The sequence below is a fragment of the Bombus pyrosoma genome, linkage group LG15 (genome assembly GCF_014825855.1).
Source record: "Bombus pyrosoma isolate SC7728 linkage group LG15, ASM1482585v1, whole genome shotgun sequence".
In the NCBI taxonomy this organism is placed as follows: Eukaryota; Metazoa; Arthropoda; class Insecta; order Hymenoptera; family Apidae; genus Bombus; species Bombus pyrosoma.
Window position 1 is genome coordinate 4,005,546 of NC_057784.1, and position 16,431 is coordinate 4,021,976.

Below are 16,431 nucleotides of genomic sequence, written 5' to 3' on the forward strand. Positions count from 1 at the left end.
CGACGTCGGAACGAAGAAGATCGTGCGATATCGAATTCGCGATTTCGTTTCTAAAAGTTGAAAGTGAAGGAAGGGCCCGGTGGACTGGAATTCGACGAACTCACGATACGTATGTATATCGATGGTGAACATCGTTCGTTCATGGGAGACTTCTTGCTCGTACACCTTCAATAGGGTGGCTGGCTTGGTTCCAAACGACCGCTACTGCGAGGATGACGATCAAAATGAGATTCTCGGTTCAATGCCGGGAATCGAGCAAGGATTATGTGTCTTCTGTCGGAGGACGTCAACCGGCGAATAAACTGGCGTCGCGTTGCTGGCCAGCCAAGAAACTTTCCCGTTGGCGGTTTCGTTCGAATTCCACGTACATTCTCGGTTCTTTGACGAATTATGCGATGCGACAAGGAAATTAATAAAAATTAAAATAAAATAAATTAATAACATTAAAATAGAGGAAAGTCTTTTTACTTATTAACGAGTTTTATATTGCCACCTTTATATCTAACAAGCTCTCTGTTATTTGGGATGGATTTCATCAGGTACATTCTACAGTTATCACGATTTAGCGCTTTAATCGTTTTAAATTAATTTGTATGTTCTTTTCCCGAAGATTTTGATAAAGAATTAAATAAATCGAAATGTCTTTTTTTATTATATATCAAAACTTTTCAATATTAAAGCTCCGATATTACGAAGCTCTTCTTATACTCGTTTCCCGTAAAATAATCCTTTAACGAGTCGATAAAGATTTATGGCATTCGCGTAATCCTTCGAAAGAGTTGCAAAATTCATTAAACTTAATTATGTTATTACGACAGATTCTTACCAACGAATAAATCAAAATCTCTCCGTCAAGAGAGTATATAAAATACAGCTGATGATAATTAAGTATACGAACAGAAATTCTCATCGCGGTTTTATCGTCTATTTGCAAAAACCAGTCGAAAACTAAATCTAAATTATCTCGCGCAGCCAACACGATTTATAGCGCTTTTGAGCGTGAATTTGGTCTTTTTTTTTTGTTTAGGAAATGCTTTGTCCCCATCAGTTTCGACAGGAGCGAAATCCCAGAGAGCAAAAGGTAGCGAAACGAGAGAGGTATATTCGCGTTGATCCGATCGGGTTGTCGAAAACGCGGCATCGTTTGAAGCTGGATACTCTGAAAGAAATATCACCCTGTGTGCACTTGTGTACACTAGAGAGTTTGCAATGGACAGCTTTCGCGCCCTTGTGCGCAGTTATTGCATATTAAAATTAAAAGGTCAGCTTTTAAAATCAATCTACAATTTTTGCGTGGTTTGCAAAAGCCTACAGCGGAGTTTTAGCCATTTTGGCTATACGCGCGAATCTTCCTTTTCTTCTAGTTCGCTCTTTATCCCGTATCGATGCATCGGGATTGGGCTTTATACCTGCCGCGACCAACAGAAAGCGTGAATGGCGTTGGAAAACTTCAAAGGTCGGGGAGAAACCTGGCTTCACGGTGGCATGCAATTTCACCAGAATCCAAATCGCTTTCGTATATCATCGAAGGGTCGAAGCAAAGTGGTCTGACAAAACTCACCCAACACGGTGCCCACGTACGAGTGCGACGTGTCGAAGTCAATGGGGCCATTCGTGCTCTCGAATGTCGCATCCTTGCTGAATAGACCCTTGTCTCGTATCAGGCGTAACGTCCACTGTCTGGAACAGTAACGAAACTTATTATTATCAGGCAATTAGAAATTTTACGTCTCATAAACATATACATGTAGCTGTTACTATCGTATGAAATATGTAGCGTACGAAATATCCGATATCGTTGTATCTACGAGGCTCAAGACAATTCGACGGATATCATTTTTCGTGTCAGTTCGATCCTCTACGTTTATTAGTTGTGTCTGTTAGTACTTTTTCAATGATCGTCTCGAAGTCTATTGTATGTAATAAAATGACGAAACACGGCCAGAAAAGATATCCATCTTTCGTCTACGAGTCGAGTGTACGTATCTTACTTAATTCCTCTTGTTACTTCCTTATTAATTATTAAACATTTTTTTATATTTAAGTTCCTTTTATAATATATCTTGCAATTACATACATGGCACAGCGAATGAATCATTGTCTTTATTCATCGTTCCTTTTAAGCGTCTTCCCATTAAACGCAGAATCCAACCAAGGATTCATTATTTTTTGAATATTTAATGCACTGTCCTTACTGTGTACTTGATATTCGAATGGTTAAAAAACCGGAAGCAGCGTGTTTCAAACGAGCGACAGCTCTACGAGCATAAAAGAGAACAGGATCAAGACGAGATAGACAAAGTATCGGTGATTTACACATTGTTCCTAAGAAAACGACATTGCCCCTAAGAACTCGTCGACTAATCCTTTCGCCGATCAACGTAATCAGGTTTATACGCTCGAACGGTTCTCGCCTCCACCAGGTCCATCATAGAAAAACATCGTACAAGAATGAATCATAATCGAAGAAATCTTGAAAATACCAACAGTCGCCGGTTAACCTTGCGACTGTCCGTTGCGTTTCACTGCCCAGGACTGTTGGATGGAAGTTTGTCACGACGTAGGGTCAATGGTAACGAGTAGTCTCACGGTCGACGGCTGGACATCGGGAAACGTGCAAGAAGCGCGATGTCGTTGCACGAGTGTCGAGGAACGTTAGATTCAAAACCCGTTGTGCTCTCGTGATTCAGCGATTCTTGGACGATGACGCGATCAGGCCTTCCCCGGTACTCGACTCTTCCGAGTGGAAAACCTGTAGTCGAAGGACGAAGCGAAGCATACTACGAGAGCGGTTAACAACTAACAATAAGGCTACGATAACATGGAATTGATCGACACAACGTAGTAGCGCTTTAAGGCACGTTTCATTTGTGTCAAGCAATCAGATAACACTAATTAATTGATAACTAATTCCATGTCTAATTTTATTCTCGCGGTATACTACACTTGTAACCTTTCTTCGGCTACGCGGTCTCTACGCTGTTACCTACGCATACTTATGCACACCTGCCTGTCATTTAGTCACGTACCATTTGTTAGCTAGGTAAAGCCCTGATTGGCTTTCGCTGCCCACTTCTAGCTTCTAAAGATAGTACGAAAGAGGCCAGGCATAGTAACCGCATCAGTTCTCTTGTATCAAGTTTTCGAATATTTTTCGTAGCATGACTTCTGGTCTACAATATATCCTATGGCACTATACCGATAGTATCTTTAACAGTATCATTCGTTTTAGATAATCCGTCACAGGTACCTTTCCTTAACAAAAAGGAATAATCATCCTGATCCAAAAATTTATATGACGACCGTATCGCAATAGAAAAAGTACTGTGCCGTGTTTCGGTATATTAATACCCTCGGTATAGGTGCATCCTGAAAAATCTCGAATCGATTAAATATATTAAAATCTCAAGTCTCAACGCGTGACGACATTGCGTTGATACCACCGTGAATTCGACACTAATCAAGCAATAGCTCGGAACTGTGGCTTCTAAGAACAAGGGATCGACGTTGCTGCAAGATGGACGAACGAAGCGCGATGACTTTCAAACTTGGAATATTAAATTTAGAAACGCGAGAGGATCGAAGACTGACGCGTGGCATTGAAACGCGGATTGACCAGGAATTGCGTATGGAATGCAACGAGTGCACGCTGCTATAATCCCGGATTCGAGGGTAAATGGATTAGGTTTAATTAAATTCGCAACGAGCCTGGATTATTCGCGAACACGTGTAGACCGACAAAATATTCGATTATCTCGTCAGTGTTAGAGGCAAAAACAGAAAAATAGAGGGAAACGAAAGGTAACGCTGATGCTAAGGGACAAGGAGAATTTCCAGACTGATCATCGAAACCGTATCGAGCAGAATATGTTCGGATGGTTAAAAGAATGGTTCTACGATGTTTTTCCCAGAATATTAGGATGTTAAATGCACAGACGTAGTCGTAAATCTGAGCTTATACTTCCTTCTTCGAATACGAAGAAAAGTATTGTAGGAGAAAAATATCGCAAGTATAATTTTGTAGAGTTTTCAATCCTGATGTTCTTTCGTAATTATTTAGCGATCGATGGTGTATTTCAGTATAGCATAGTTAAAAAAAGAAACAAAGATATAGTTCTCTTAACAGTGTATGCCAAATATCTACGATAAGACAATTAATGCTTTCGAAGTCAGTATTTTTCCAAAGAGTCGGGAGAAATTCATATTTTTCGTGTAAATATTTTTCGGAAGAACCTCGTAATAAAGTTTAATAGAAAGACGGTTTTGATAGCGTATGATTGGAAAAGGACGAAAGGTTTCTCGACAGAGATTCACTGAAAGAAACAATACAGCATGTAATATTTAATAGAACGTTCAACTTTTATCGAATTTCACTACGTACCTCCCGAACAACCTACTGCTTTAATTAAGTACGCGATATTTTGGAGAAACCAGCCGCGGTTAAGGTTTCATTTGTATTTAAAGAATACTACGTTTAATATACTGAATCGAATTTAAAATAAGTAATGAATGGGAAATAAACCGCGAATAACGGGAAGAAACGCGAGAATTCCAAAATATCCAGCCGTAGCAGTTTCGGATCCCGGTAATTTCTATCAGCGCGAAACAGATTTCGTTTGAAATTCACGCTGGTGTTTTACAAGATGCCGCGAGGAAAAGGAGACACGAAGGTCTCCTCCTCTCTGCTCCTTTGCCTCGCGGAAAGAATTTAATACGGAGCATTACCATAAAGAAACGAGACACAAGACGAGCCGGCATTACGTAAGGTATCAACGGAAGAGCAACAATTAGTCGCGGATCCTCGTACCTTTCTCGCCGCATCTGCTGCAATTATTTTCCTAACTCGATAGCAAGCTGTTGGCGATAACGGTGAACCTTGTTTCCTTTCTTATTCCACGAGATCGTTCTATTGTTTCCATGAAATTGGTCCCGTTAAGAAATTCATAAAGCTGTCCGTAAAGTGCGTGACTCGCGAAAAAAAGGCGACGAGGTCGCTCGAACGATTTATCTCGTAATCCTTCGGATTTTCACCGCTGTATTCAAGATTGCTGGACTCCTTCTGTTTATTCATACACCGATTCGCTTGCTCGAGATACTTGTACTCTTTTACCATGGAAAATTTGTATGCATACGTTGTGTGTGTTACGTATGAAACGCGTCGAAATTTCATTAGAGCAACGATGAGACACGATTGTGACAACTGTGTTGTACAATTTGAAACCAATCTGACGCGTTATCGTTTGGATGACATATCTGAAAACCTACATCGATATACCACGCCCATATGAAAGCTGCATACGAACAAATTTTATTATATATTTTCGATTTATCTTTATATGGGGAATTACGTTGGTAAAATTTGTAACCAATCTGAAGATGTATACGTATATGGTGATTTACATCATACACCTCAAACCCTGTATCCTATTCCGTCTTCTATATCCTGTATCCTACATCCATACGGACAAATTGTATTCTATATTTTCAATTTACTTTTACACAATTACCTGCTTCTCGGTTCTACTCCGATTTCGAAAACGTGCTATGACTGTATGAGAAATTATAGGATTTTTTACTGCAAATATATACTTAATAAAAGGTAAATAGACAGCATGAACGATCATCTCAGAGATATAATAAATGTTAAAGTTATTAACTCATTGGACCAACTAATAACGAGAAGTAAATTGTAAATGTCCAATAGAAAAAAAATGTTAAAAATATTCCCTTGGAATATTAAGACTTCATGAATATGTAATTAATATTTATTCGCGCATTGTTGACGGTATATCGTGGGATAAATTTTATCCCACTTTCCGCAGATTTTTGTGAAATATGTCAAGTCAAATAAAATGTGAAACGTCCGTTCACGTGTGCTATTTTTAGCGTTCAAAAAATTGAAAACGCTTGATTTATGTTTCGCGTCAACAATGTGTTAATATCAATATCATTGACCGTTCAAATATCTTTGCATCCTTTGAGAAGTATCCGTACGTACTGAATACGTCGTCGTTTCAACGTATATTTGCAGATTTGTTTCAAAATTTCCCAATATGATTATGGTAGTCGAGTCTCGTGAATGCTAATGAATGCTTTCCAAATGTTTCCTATGACGCATAATATATTCGACAAAAGGTATTCGCAAGTATTCCAACATTTTCGTGAGCCTGTGCACATCGAACATATACGAAAGAGGGACAAAAGCCGATATCGCCGATTTATAACGTCAACTTATCCACATTCTGGCTTCGACATCCCTCTCGCTTATCTACGCTCGGACACTTTCTGAAAAGTGACTTTTCGCGGGACCATCGCCTCTGGTAATCCCGGAAAAGCAACACGCTGGATTTCTCATAAACTTTTTAGAACGTTGCACGACGTTCTCCTGAATCCCGTGTAACGAATCCAATAACACGGTCGTCCACGAATCCGATTTTCTCCTGACGAAACGAGGAATCTAATAACGCCGCTTTATTTATCCGTTCTATACTAATAAGCACTGAATACTGAAAGATGAATTGCCTCTTGACCCCTTTGCTGTCTATTGCGCGCATATTCGTTGTATTTTCACGGACGTTTTACAAGCGAATCGGCAAAAGCTCAAGAAAGGAAAGATCAAGTTATTTAAATCAAATTATTCCGCGGGATATTTACTGTGGCTAAAAAAGCTACTTGTACAGCATTGTATTTATTATAGCATCTACGCATTAATTAATTGGCAGATTGCAAATTTTTATGTAATTTAATATTTCTACGAAGAAGATTAAGGATATGAAACTCGCATAGAAAATTGTTTCGTCCGTTAAAAATGATAAAGAGCACTCCATTTTGAATACTTTATGTGTTTTTGTATGTTAAATACGGTTCGTGAATCTTTGCATCTTTAAATTAATTATAAATGCGTAAAAAACCGGCGGTCTATTAATTAGGTTCAAGTATATTAAATTTCCCATGATTTACTAGTATGTCCACATGATTATAAAAATTTCCTACTATGCAAACGAAATGTAGAACGTCGTGAAAAGACGCTTATTATTGTGCACTGTTGTAGCGTTACTAGAAACTTCAATATTTAGATTAGTTTGCTTTTTCTTTGCCGTAACGTGCCTAATCTCTATAAAAGCAACGGATCATAGCAGAAACGAGGGGGTGGAGCAAGACACGTTGAAGGTAATCCATCTTGTAAAGTTGAAGGTACGGCAAATAATAATTTCTAGTTTTACAAGAAGACGGAGATACCAAAGATTAGTTCGACTATTTTTATTTTACCCTATTTTCTACTTATAATTCAAGAATATTCGAAGAATGCCTTTTGTCTTTCATGACTCTTTGCATTGCAAATGGAGAATTAATTAAGATGTTTCGAAAAAAGCTTAAAACCGTGCTAGGTTTGCTCTGTTTGGGACTATGAAGTACAGGTTGGGCCAAAAAGGACACGAAGGACATCGAAACATAGTTGACTCGAATAACTTCATTTTGTCCTACTTTCTATTTATAATTCCAGAATATTCTAGAAGAATGCCTTTTGACATTCTGCATTGCAAAGAGGAACAGCGACGAAGCTGCAACATCTACGCGGCGTTGCTTTTTAAAGGTTGCGCACCTTCCTTTCTTTCGTTCTCTTTCGCATCCGTCGGTCATTAGACGCCTCCGTGTGCGCGACACGCGTTGCGTTCGTTGAATTCAACCTGTGCCCACGTGCGGGAAAACTGGATCTCAGCTCAGCCATCCAGTCTGTTCGTGGCGACTATATTCGGAAGGCTCGTGCGTAAGGAATGCGATTATACAGGGTGATTCTTGGAGAATTGTGCGCGGATGTCGTGAAAATTTTCTACCGTAAAAAGAATTTCCTGGGTCTATCAAAAACACGTATCAAATGAAAAATTTCGTGAATTCTCAACGCGTTTCCAAGAACGCGAACAAATATCCGCGATAAAATACACTTTCTGGTAAAATATTTCACTAGCACGCGTAATCAATGCACTGGCATACTATCGATGATATACACGTGATCTATCGAATGAAAAATTGCTCGAATTTTTTAAACGCCTAGATTCTCCAGGAAATTTCTACATTGCCGTTTATAAACGTTAGGATAGGCTACCATCGTGTTTCAAGTCGCTAGGCTAGACGAATGATTAATAGGTAAGGACTTTAATCGATGATAATGATCCAAAATATATACCGTTGTATATACAAGAATCTTCATACAAAAAAAAAAAAGAAATATTTTCGTTCAAACGATTAGATACGTGTCGTTGCATTCTCATCGAACTGATATTGTTAATTTGTGTAATTCGTTACGTGCCAAGAGGATTGTTATTTGAGAATATCGTAGGTAGCATGTGGGTGGTTAGACTTTTTGCAATTTATGTAACAAGCGATTTAAAAAACTCGCAACTGGATGACAATTTTAACAAAAATGTGGATAATCGAAACGCTCGTCGAAGTTGTTCCTAAATCCTCGCATCGTGGCCGCGTTTCCCGGTAAACCAGCTTAACCAGTTTTCGTTGAATAATTTCTTACCCCGCGGCCGAAAAGAGCAATTACCGGCTCGTCGATCGCTTAATAGCAATTACTGGAATCTATTTACGTCGGTGGAGACGGTCGGTTGAAAAAGAGAGAGCCAACCTCGAGAGCTTTGATCTTCGCTCGATTCCAGCTAAAATCGCCCGGTTGTCCGACGGTTAATTAAATTTCAGTCGCGAAGGACGCCAGAAACGAAATTGCCTTTCGTCATGAATTCGATCTGTTTTCAGGCCCCACCCACGCCTCTCCCATTCTATCGGCCGTGACGTTCAAGTTTCGCATAGTTCGCGTGCCGGAGATTCGTCGCTTTGTCCATGATACCAGACAAACTGCCTCTGCTCTGGTAGCTTCGCTGGCGGGCGAAAATTCGCGCGACCTACGGAGAGGTTCGGCGAGTCGTTCGAGTTGAAAGGCACCCGAGGTCCTCTCTGTGTGTCTGGTCTCGCGACTCTGCTGGCAGCGAGTGAATAACCGAGCGACCGACGGGGCGTTCGTCTCTTTATGTAAATCGGTCGAATTCACGGCAAGCAATAAAATGTAAAGCAGAGTGTAGGTGGGCTCCGAGCGTCCTAAATGTCGTACCAAGCGTACCTCCTCTTTTTCTTTCGCCAACTCCTCGCGTCCCTTCGTATTTCCACCCTGCTGCACCTGGTACAAACTGGCAAGATAATGCGGTCGAGGGTGGCAAAGGAAACGCGTGCACAAGGGTGTAGCTCGTGTTTCTCAGGCGCCACGCGTCTTTTATACATATCGACGATTTAAAACTTACCGCGATACAGAACGATCAGCCAATTTAGTGCCGCCTTCTCTCCCTTTGTCATGACAGGATCGAGTTCCCGTTTTGCGTGTATACGTGTTTTCCGGAGTTTTTGTAAGTTTGCAGTGAAATTTTCTAACACAATGGCAGACAGGGAAAATTGAAAATAGAAACGATTCGAAGAAGCAACGTAACCTTATAAAATAAAACTACTTGGACAAGAGCAACGTATAGACAAAGTATAGTAAAATACAATAGAATGTAGGATAGATGACAATCGGCAATATATTAAGAAACATAAGTTAAGAAATGTCTAACAGAAAAAGGAATACGTACTTGTATATACAAATATGTACAGATGCTGGGCTTCCTTTTATTCGCCACTGTATATATTCGTTTTAATTGATAAGAAATTCCATCGTTGGAGAAATTCAATTTCGGTTTTAATTTGTAAAGCAATGAACCACAAAAATATGTAAATGTAATAGCGCGGCGGGGTTTCAACGTAATCGGAAGCATTGATAACGTGATTACGTGTTAACGACTTTTTAATTGTCAGCTGGAAAATTTGCGAACCATTCTCCGACGTTGGACAAAAGAAGCGATTATAAATTGTTCCGAAGCACCTGTCCTCGCAACGCTTACGCGGCCGAAATTTATATTGTTGCCCGGTCGCGTAATTAATTTCATTTAAGGGAAATTCAGGAAAGCAAATATAACGTAATTTTGTGGAAACAAAGGGGATTCTATTACATCCGCGATGTATCGTTTCCAAATGTCAGGAAAGCTTTGTTTGCCGCTTTGATATAGTACCAAGTATCCTGTAACTCTGTTAATCTATCCCTTTGCGTTTGCGACATTCGCACGTGCACGCACTAATTCGTGTAACACGTATAGCTTCTACATGATCTTGACCTTAATTAACTTTAGCTCTATCGACCTAATCGTATGATAATCTTAGAACACCGATGTCATTAGATGTACCTTGATACTCGATTGGAATTTCGTATCTGTGAAAAACATACACTACCGTGCTTAAATATTTGAACACCTGGAATAGCACGACTAAAATATCATTATTCTTGTTGTATTTTTAGCGTTATAATTTATAAGTATAAAGAACGTTTCCCTACTGTCAATTAAGTGCTTCATTAAGATTGATGGCATCAGACGTGCTACCATATGCGATTGGAATTTCGCTTTTCCCAAAACCGTGCACTATCACATCTGAGTATTTGGATACGTTCGATTACGATATTAACATTATTGTTATCCTCGATGTTGTAATGGAAAAATGTTCCTCTACCGTTGACTGTTATAATTTTCAGTGGACGAAACAAATTACTGCGTAGGTTGCACGACCAAAACCATTATTAACTACTCATACATTGTTAGATTTGTAGACAAAGTTCAAAATATTTAACAAAATAACGGAGCCGTGAAATATACGACACGGCAGTGGATGCAGAGCACGCTAAAATGAATATGAGCTGTAATGAAGTCAAATTAATAATATGTACATATACGTGACATCTTTTTACGAAATAAACTTCGCTATCAAAATTTGCTCGTCTCCCTCGATTATACAAAAAGAAAAAAAAAGGGGAATAAAAAAAAAAATTGAAACTCCTGAGCGATCCTAGTTCAAAGTCCACAGACTGTACCTTGCAACCGTTAGTTTCCAGGCAAGTTATCTCGCGAAGAAGCAAGAAACATCACGTGGTTGTAACGAAGTAATCTCGCTTTAAGTGGCAAAAAATTCGTAACGAGATGAAATTCATGTTGGCAAACCGGGATGTTTAAACGTAGGCAGCGTAAGCAAAAATCGCGGAACAGCAGAGCTCGGCTCTCTTTTGATACGTCGGTGAAAGAAAGGAGAGTGGTCGCGGCTGGCACGGTAATTCGTTAAAGAATCCTTTAATGTCGTGTTCATTTCGCGTTTGTAATTTCCTTGGGAAAAATGTGTCGTGACCCAGCGCGCTAGTTAGCGAAGGAACGTACTTACTTTTACTTCGAGAAGTAAAGAGAGAGAGAGAGAAAAGACTCACTTGTCGAGCGCTTTCAGTTGCAGCAGCAAAGGTTGATTGTCGACCGCGTCGGAGACATCGCGACGCATCCGGTTACTATGTTGTCTCAAGGCCGCGGTATCATAGGAGGCCACCTCGTAATAGCCGATGTAAGAACTGAGCGTGATACCTGAAACAGATGGTAACCGAACATCCTTCCATTAACTGCTTTATAACTGTGAAAAGCAAAAAAGAAAAAAAAACGAGTATGAGAAAAGCTTCAGAAGGTTGAAGCTTAACTATAGCGAATTATGAGTACAAAAAAGATTTTTAACATATAATAAAAATTTGATATTTTGATTTATTTGATTAAAATCAACGCTAAAAAACAAAACACTTTGTTTTACTGCAGCGGTTCGAAACGATATTTGAAGTATATTAAGCTGACCGAAGAGTGTATCTGATGAAGGCCATTACGAACTATACCAAAGATAATAGAGAACAGTATAAAAACACGAAACAGGGAAGACAATAGGTCATAATTTGCTAATGAAAAGAAAAGGAGAGACAAGAAGCGGTGGAAGTTTCGCATCGCGCAAAAATTGCTAGAATGAACATGAACGCGGCGATTAGTTATTAACTCCTTTATAATTAGACTGTACATTTTTCTCGAGCTCTGGGAAATTTTTTTATATCAAAGTATAGTACATACTCTTTAGAATACACTGATACACGATATATTCTTGAATTTGGTGGGACAATAAAATTATATCATCGAGGTGCCACTTTCTCGGTCATATTCGACAAAATATGAATATTCATAAATATTCGCAGTCTATTTACAAGTGTCGAAAAAGAGAAAAAAAAAAAAATGAAAAATGAGGGGGAAAGAAGAGACGAGGGACGGTGAAATTTTGTATTGTAAAAAAATTACCTGAATTACAAGATAGTAATTAGTTTCTGAACTTAACTATCGTGCTCTATAATTGCATTGTAAAATATTGGATTGCGTGGAATGTCCCATTAACCGATCTCTCGCTTCCCGGCATTTTAACAGAACCGACAAAGAGAAACCACTTAGGATCTTGCAAAATCCGAAACTTCAGGACCTGGACTTTCGCTATCGCGGGGGTGGGAGTACGGTGAGAATTGCGCCAGAGTCGTTTGCACGAACGAGACACTTTGGTCCGTGGGAGGAACAGAGTTCGCGTTTCTTTCTTGTTCAAGTTAATCTCGAAAATTAGCTCGTAGTCTAATAAAAGGTAAATCATTCGGTTTGATTATCCCTTTCTTTGATTCTAGAAAATGAGAGAATCTTGCGACCGAGGGTGCGAGAAACAGCGGAAGAAAATAAGTCACGTTCTTCGTCTTCTTACACGTGAACAGTTTTATACTTTGATCTCTTGTCTCTTGAATATTTGAACAAACATTTTTGTTAATAAAATATAATATAATATGATGTATAATTAAGATATCACAGTCGAAGATAGTTGAAAATGGAACAGCCTGTTACATTCACGAATATAAGCTTCTTGGAAATATGTGGTAGATCTAGGAAATTTCATAAACGATTAAACAGTCGTTTTTAGTATATTCGATAACAAAAATAGATATTTAATCCTACAAGAAAATATGATATAGAATCGATCAATAAATTTCAAATATTCACGTTATTCTCCCGCCATCTTCTGATTCTGATTCTTTGTATTTTCATAATCAAACATGTAAATGTTAAATACATCCCATAATCCAATTTCCATTAACATGTTTCTTGAAATATTCAATACACTTTATAATTTATTGAACATTAAAACGTTCGCCGTCTTAGTCGTAGAAATATTGAAATGGGAAAACCACCGAAAGTACACGAGTCATATTTTCCCCTGAGATCTTCATTTCAGAGAAGGCACCTCTGGAAAACTCGACAGAAAATCCTCTTAAAGGATTTTACAGACACGCTAACTCGGGTTCTTAACAACAAGTACAACAAACGAAAAAACGTTACTTTTCCACATTTTATCCGAAACCTACATCAGGATCGCGTCATTGGGACGAGATAGAATCGAGAAAGAAATAGGGGAGTGCACTCGCGATCAGAGTGGCATTCGTCTTGGTGTTTCCATTGTTTGGTCGGTAAGTACCGGTCAAGAACAGAGACAACAACGCGATGGTGAAGTGTTTGCCTCGTTGCCTATTAAAACGTTGCTCGCGCGGCGTCGCGCAACGAGCGTAGTTTAACAGCACCTCGTGGCGTTGTCCAGGCCGCATCGTACAGCTTACAGCTTACGCAACACCCGCCAATAATCTAATTACCGTGGCTCGCTATCGATGCGTTGGCCAACGGCGAGTTACAATGCGATCACCCTACACCGGACAGTTTGTATCGGATTTTCCATCGACAATAGATATCTCCGTAGCCCGCAGCCAAACCTCCGCTATGCCTCTATCCTCGTTACGTTATCCAGCAAGATAGCGATTTCAGATAGAAGAAACCGAACGTGACTCTGCCTCTTTGCTACCTATTATCTCTATCGGTGGTGGCTCTGTGTAGTTGGGCGAGTTGCGGACACTAGTTACGCAAAGTGTGCGGAATCCTTGCTAATAGCCTAACAGTTTGGTCCTTAGAGTGATAGCGTTAATTACGATCCAGCTGTTTAGAGGTTAATTATACGCGTTACTTATACCTGGTAAACAGCTGTGAAAACAAGCAAAGGGACGTGGCTGGTCATTCGATTGTATGTCGTACACGATACTAGTGATGGGCTTAAGTAGGGTGCAAGTAGGTTCGAAAATTCACCATCTAGATTCGAACTCTTCATACGGTGGCGGACGAAAGAAACATAAGAGAGAAATAATTTTACGAAACATTTTTCTTTTCTATAGAAACGGCTGAGTTAAGTGGCTTGAAATATATTTGTCCAATGTTCTTAGGATGATTGGAATTATGCGTTTCCAACCAGATTCGAAAGGTTTCTATAGATTTTACGAACCGTCAACTATGCGTGTTAGAGATAAATATGGAACTTGATTGACGCAGGCATATTCCTTGTTTCAGTTTCGATTTACCAGGACGTTTGACCGCAGTTATGGCAAGTAGCAAAGAGTTAATTTCATCGTAATGTCGAGGAAATTATAAAAACATCGATGTTTGATTTGCATTGCACCAGGTGTACAAATATTTGTGCAGGGTAGTGTACACATTGAACTTGATCCCATCGTTACACGCTACCGCTGTTCGTCACAGAGCGTTAATGAACTGGGAAATTAACAGATAGACCCTATGAATAAACGGAGAGTTTGATGGAAGGCACTAGCTGGAATCGAACGTGACTCACCTCTATGTGGTGGCACAGGATGAAGAGGCGAGGCAACGGCGATGATTAGAAGGCAACCGAACACCAAGAAGAAAATCAAGGGCGTCCCGATTCCAGGTTGACGACGACGTTCCTTCGACCCGAAGGGATACATCGTGGCCCTTTGGGCCCCGTTGTGCCCTCCTCTAACCTCGTCCTCCTCTTCTTCCTCCTCCTCTTCCCCTTCTTCGTCAACGGCCAGGGCCGTAGCGCGCATCGGCTCGACGTTCTCCGGCCCAGCAATAACTAATGGCGCTATCTGCCTTTCGTCGAACAACCGACCACCGCACTTTGCGAGTCACCCACCAGACTCATCTCTCTTCCTCTCTCGACCTCTGTCTCCCTCCTACTTTCGATTTTCCTTCTCCTCCTCCTCTTCCTCCTCTTCCACCGAACGTGCTTCCGCCACGTCCTCTTTCTCTTCTTTCTCCTCCGCGGGTCGCTCAACCTTTCGACCCTCCTCCCACGCTTTCAGCCTTTTTCCCCCGTCTCTTGCTACCTTCGTCGATCGGCAGCTCTTCTTCGTCCTCACGGCCGATCGATCCTACTCCTGAAAAAGAAAGAAAAAAGAAAATGATTCAGCCAGGGAACGGGATTAATTTTTCGAACAGGCTTCGCCAGTCAACGTTCGATCCTTCGCGGATCTCGCGTTGTTCAGATTTTTCTGTCACGGTTACGTCATTGGTTCAAAGGACAGAGAATAGGATCATCTTCCATACCTTTGTTCGCAATCTTTATACGATGGAACATGTGCGTATGCATCGAAAGACCGTGACGCGTGGGTCTTCGTCGGATACAGCGATTTCCAACCTTTTTCATCTAGTTACTAAAATTCTACGACGTACCGGAAGATATATTGCATTTGGTCCAAGACAGGTCATTCACATTGCACGGTAATACTCATCTTGTTTGACAATCTAAGGCGAACAACGTCCGTATCTCCGACTAAATAATCGGGTTATTACATGCTTTAACCCTTTGCGATCGGCATATTTTTCTAATGGGAATAGCAATTGGTCGAAGCAAGTTTCAGTCATATTTCAGATAAATTAAATATTCAGAAATATTTATAGTGCCATTTGATTTTGAAACGGAATTTTAGATCCAGTCACCGTGGTGACATTCGACTGCGAAGGTTGAGGAACGAACATATTCGCGCTACACCAACGCGCCGCGCAACACAGTCGAAAATCGTCGATCTAATAAAACTGAACTGCAAGTTGCCGAGTTGAAGTCAATTTCAGTGACGCTTTGAATTGAAATAGACTAAGCGATGGAATGTCATAGACGAGTGATTTTACAAGCTACCGCTAATCGAGGGAACGTCGAGGGGACCATAGAAATCGACCATGTTTTACGCAAGACGTGACCGAACGCGAAAACACCGGTGAAAAGCGGATAAGGAAGGCGATTCTTTAAACGTCTCCTTAAGAAGTTGTTGCTGAAAAATTTCCTCGAGGAGAGCGCGTGTGTAGTGGAAGTCGGAAGACGCGATGGCCAACTCGCGCGATAAATCATCGTCAATGTTCGCCAGGCTCGTTCGCTACAGCGTTCTTAGATCTTGTATCTCCATCAGTTTCATGAAAAACCCAGTCAATGAATACGAATACTTCACTTGACGATCATCAAGCCTTTTTCACCGATACTTTTCAGAAAGAAATCCCCTTTAGAAACATACAGCGTCCCGCAATATCAGCAATTTAGAAATGAATCATATCGATCCAGTCGAGTTTCTGACAGTTCAACAGTTTCATAACATAAGCGATTCTCGAGAAACAAATTATT

The 16,431-nt window shown here is 40.2% G+C and overlaps 1 protein-coding gene across 2 annotated transcripts in view; it reads right to left on the reverse strand.

Moving 5' to 3' along the window:
* LOC122575766 (disintegrin and metalloproteinase domain-containing protein 10-like) overlaps positions 1-16,431 on the reverse strand; it is a 56,480-nt gene that overhangs the window by 32,803 nt on the left and 7,246 nt on the right. For both annotated transcript variants that reach the window (XM_043745155.1, XM_043745157.1), the window contains exons 2-4: positions 14,629-15,196; positions 11,336-11,483; positions 1,562-1,680 (exon numbers count right to left, since the gene is read on the reverse strand). In XM_043745155.1, coding sequence (XP_043601090.1) covers positions 1,562-1,680; positions 11,336-11,483; positions 14,629-14,863 — 502 coding nt within the window. In that variant the 5' untranslated portion in view covers positions 14,864-15,196. The remainder of the gene's footprint in view (positions 1-1,561; positions 1,681-11,335; positions 11,484-14,628; positions 15,197-16,431) is intronic.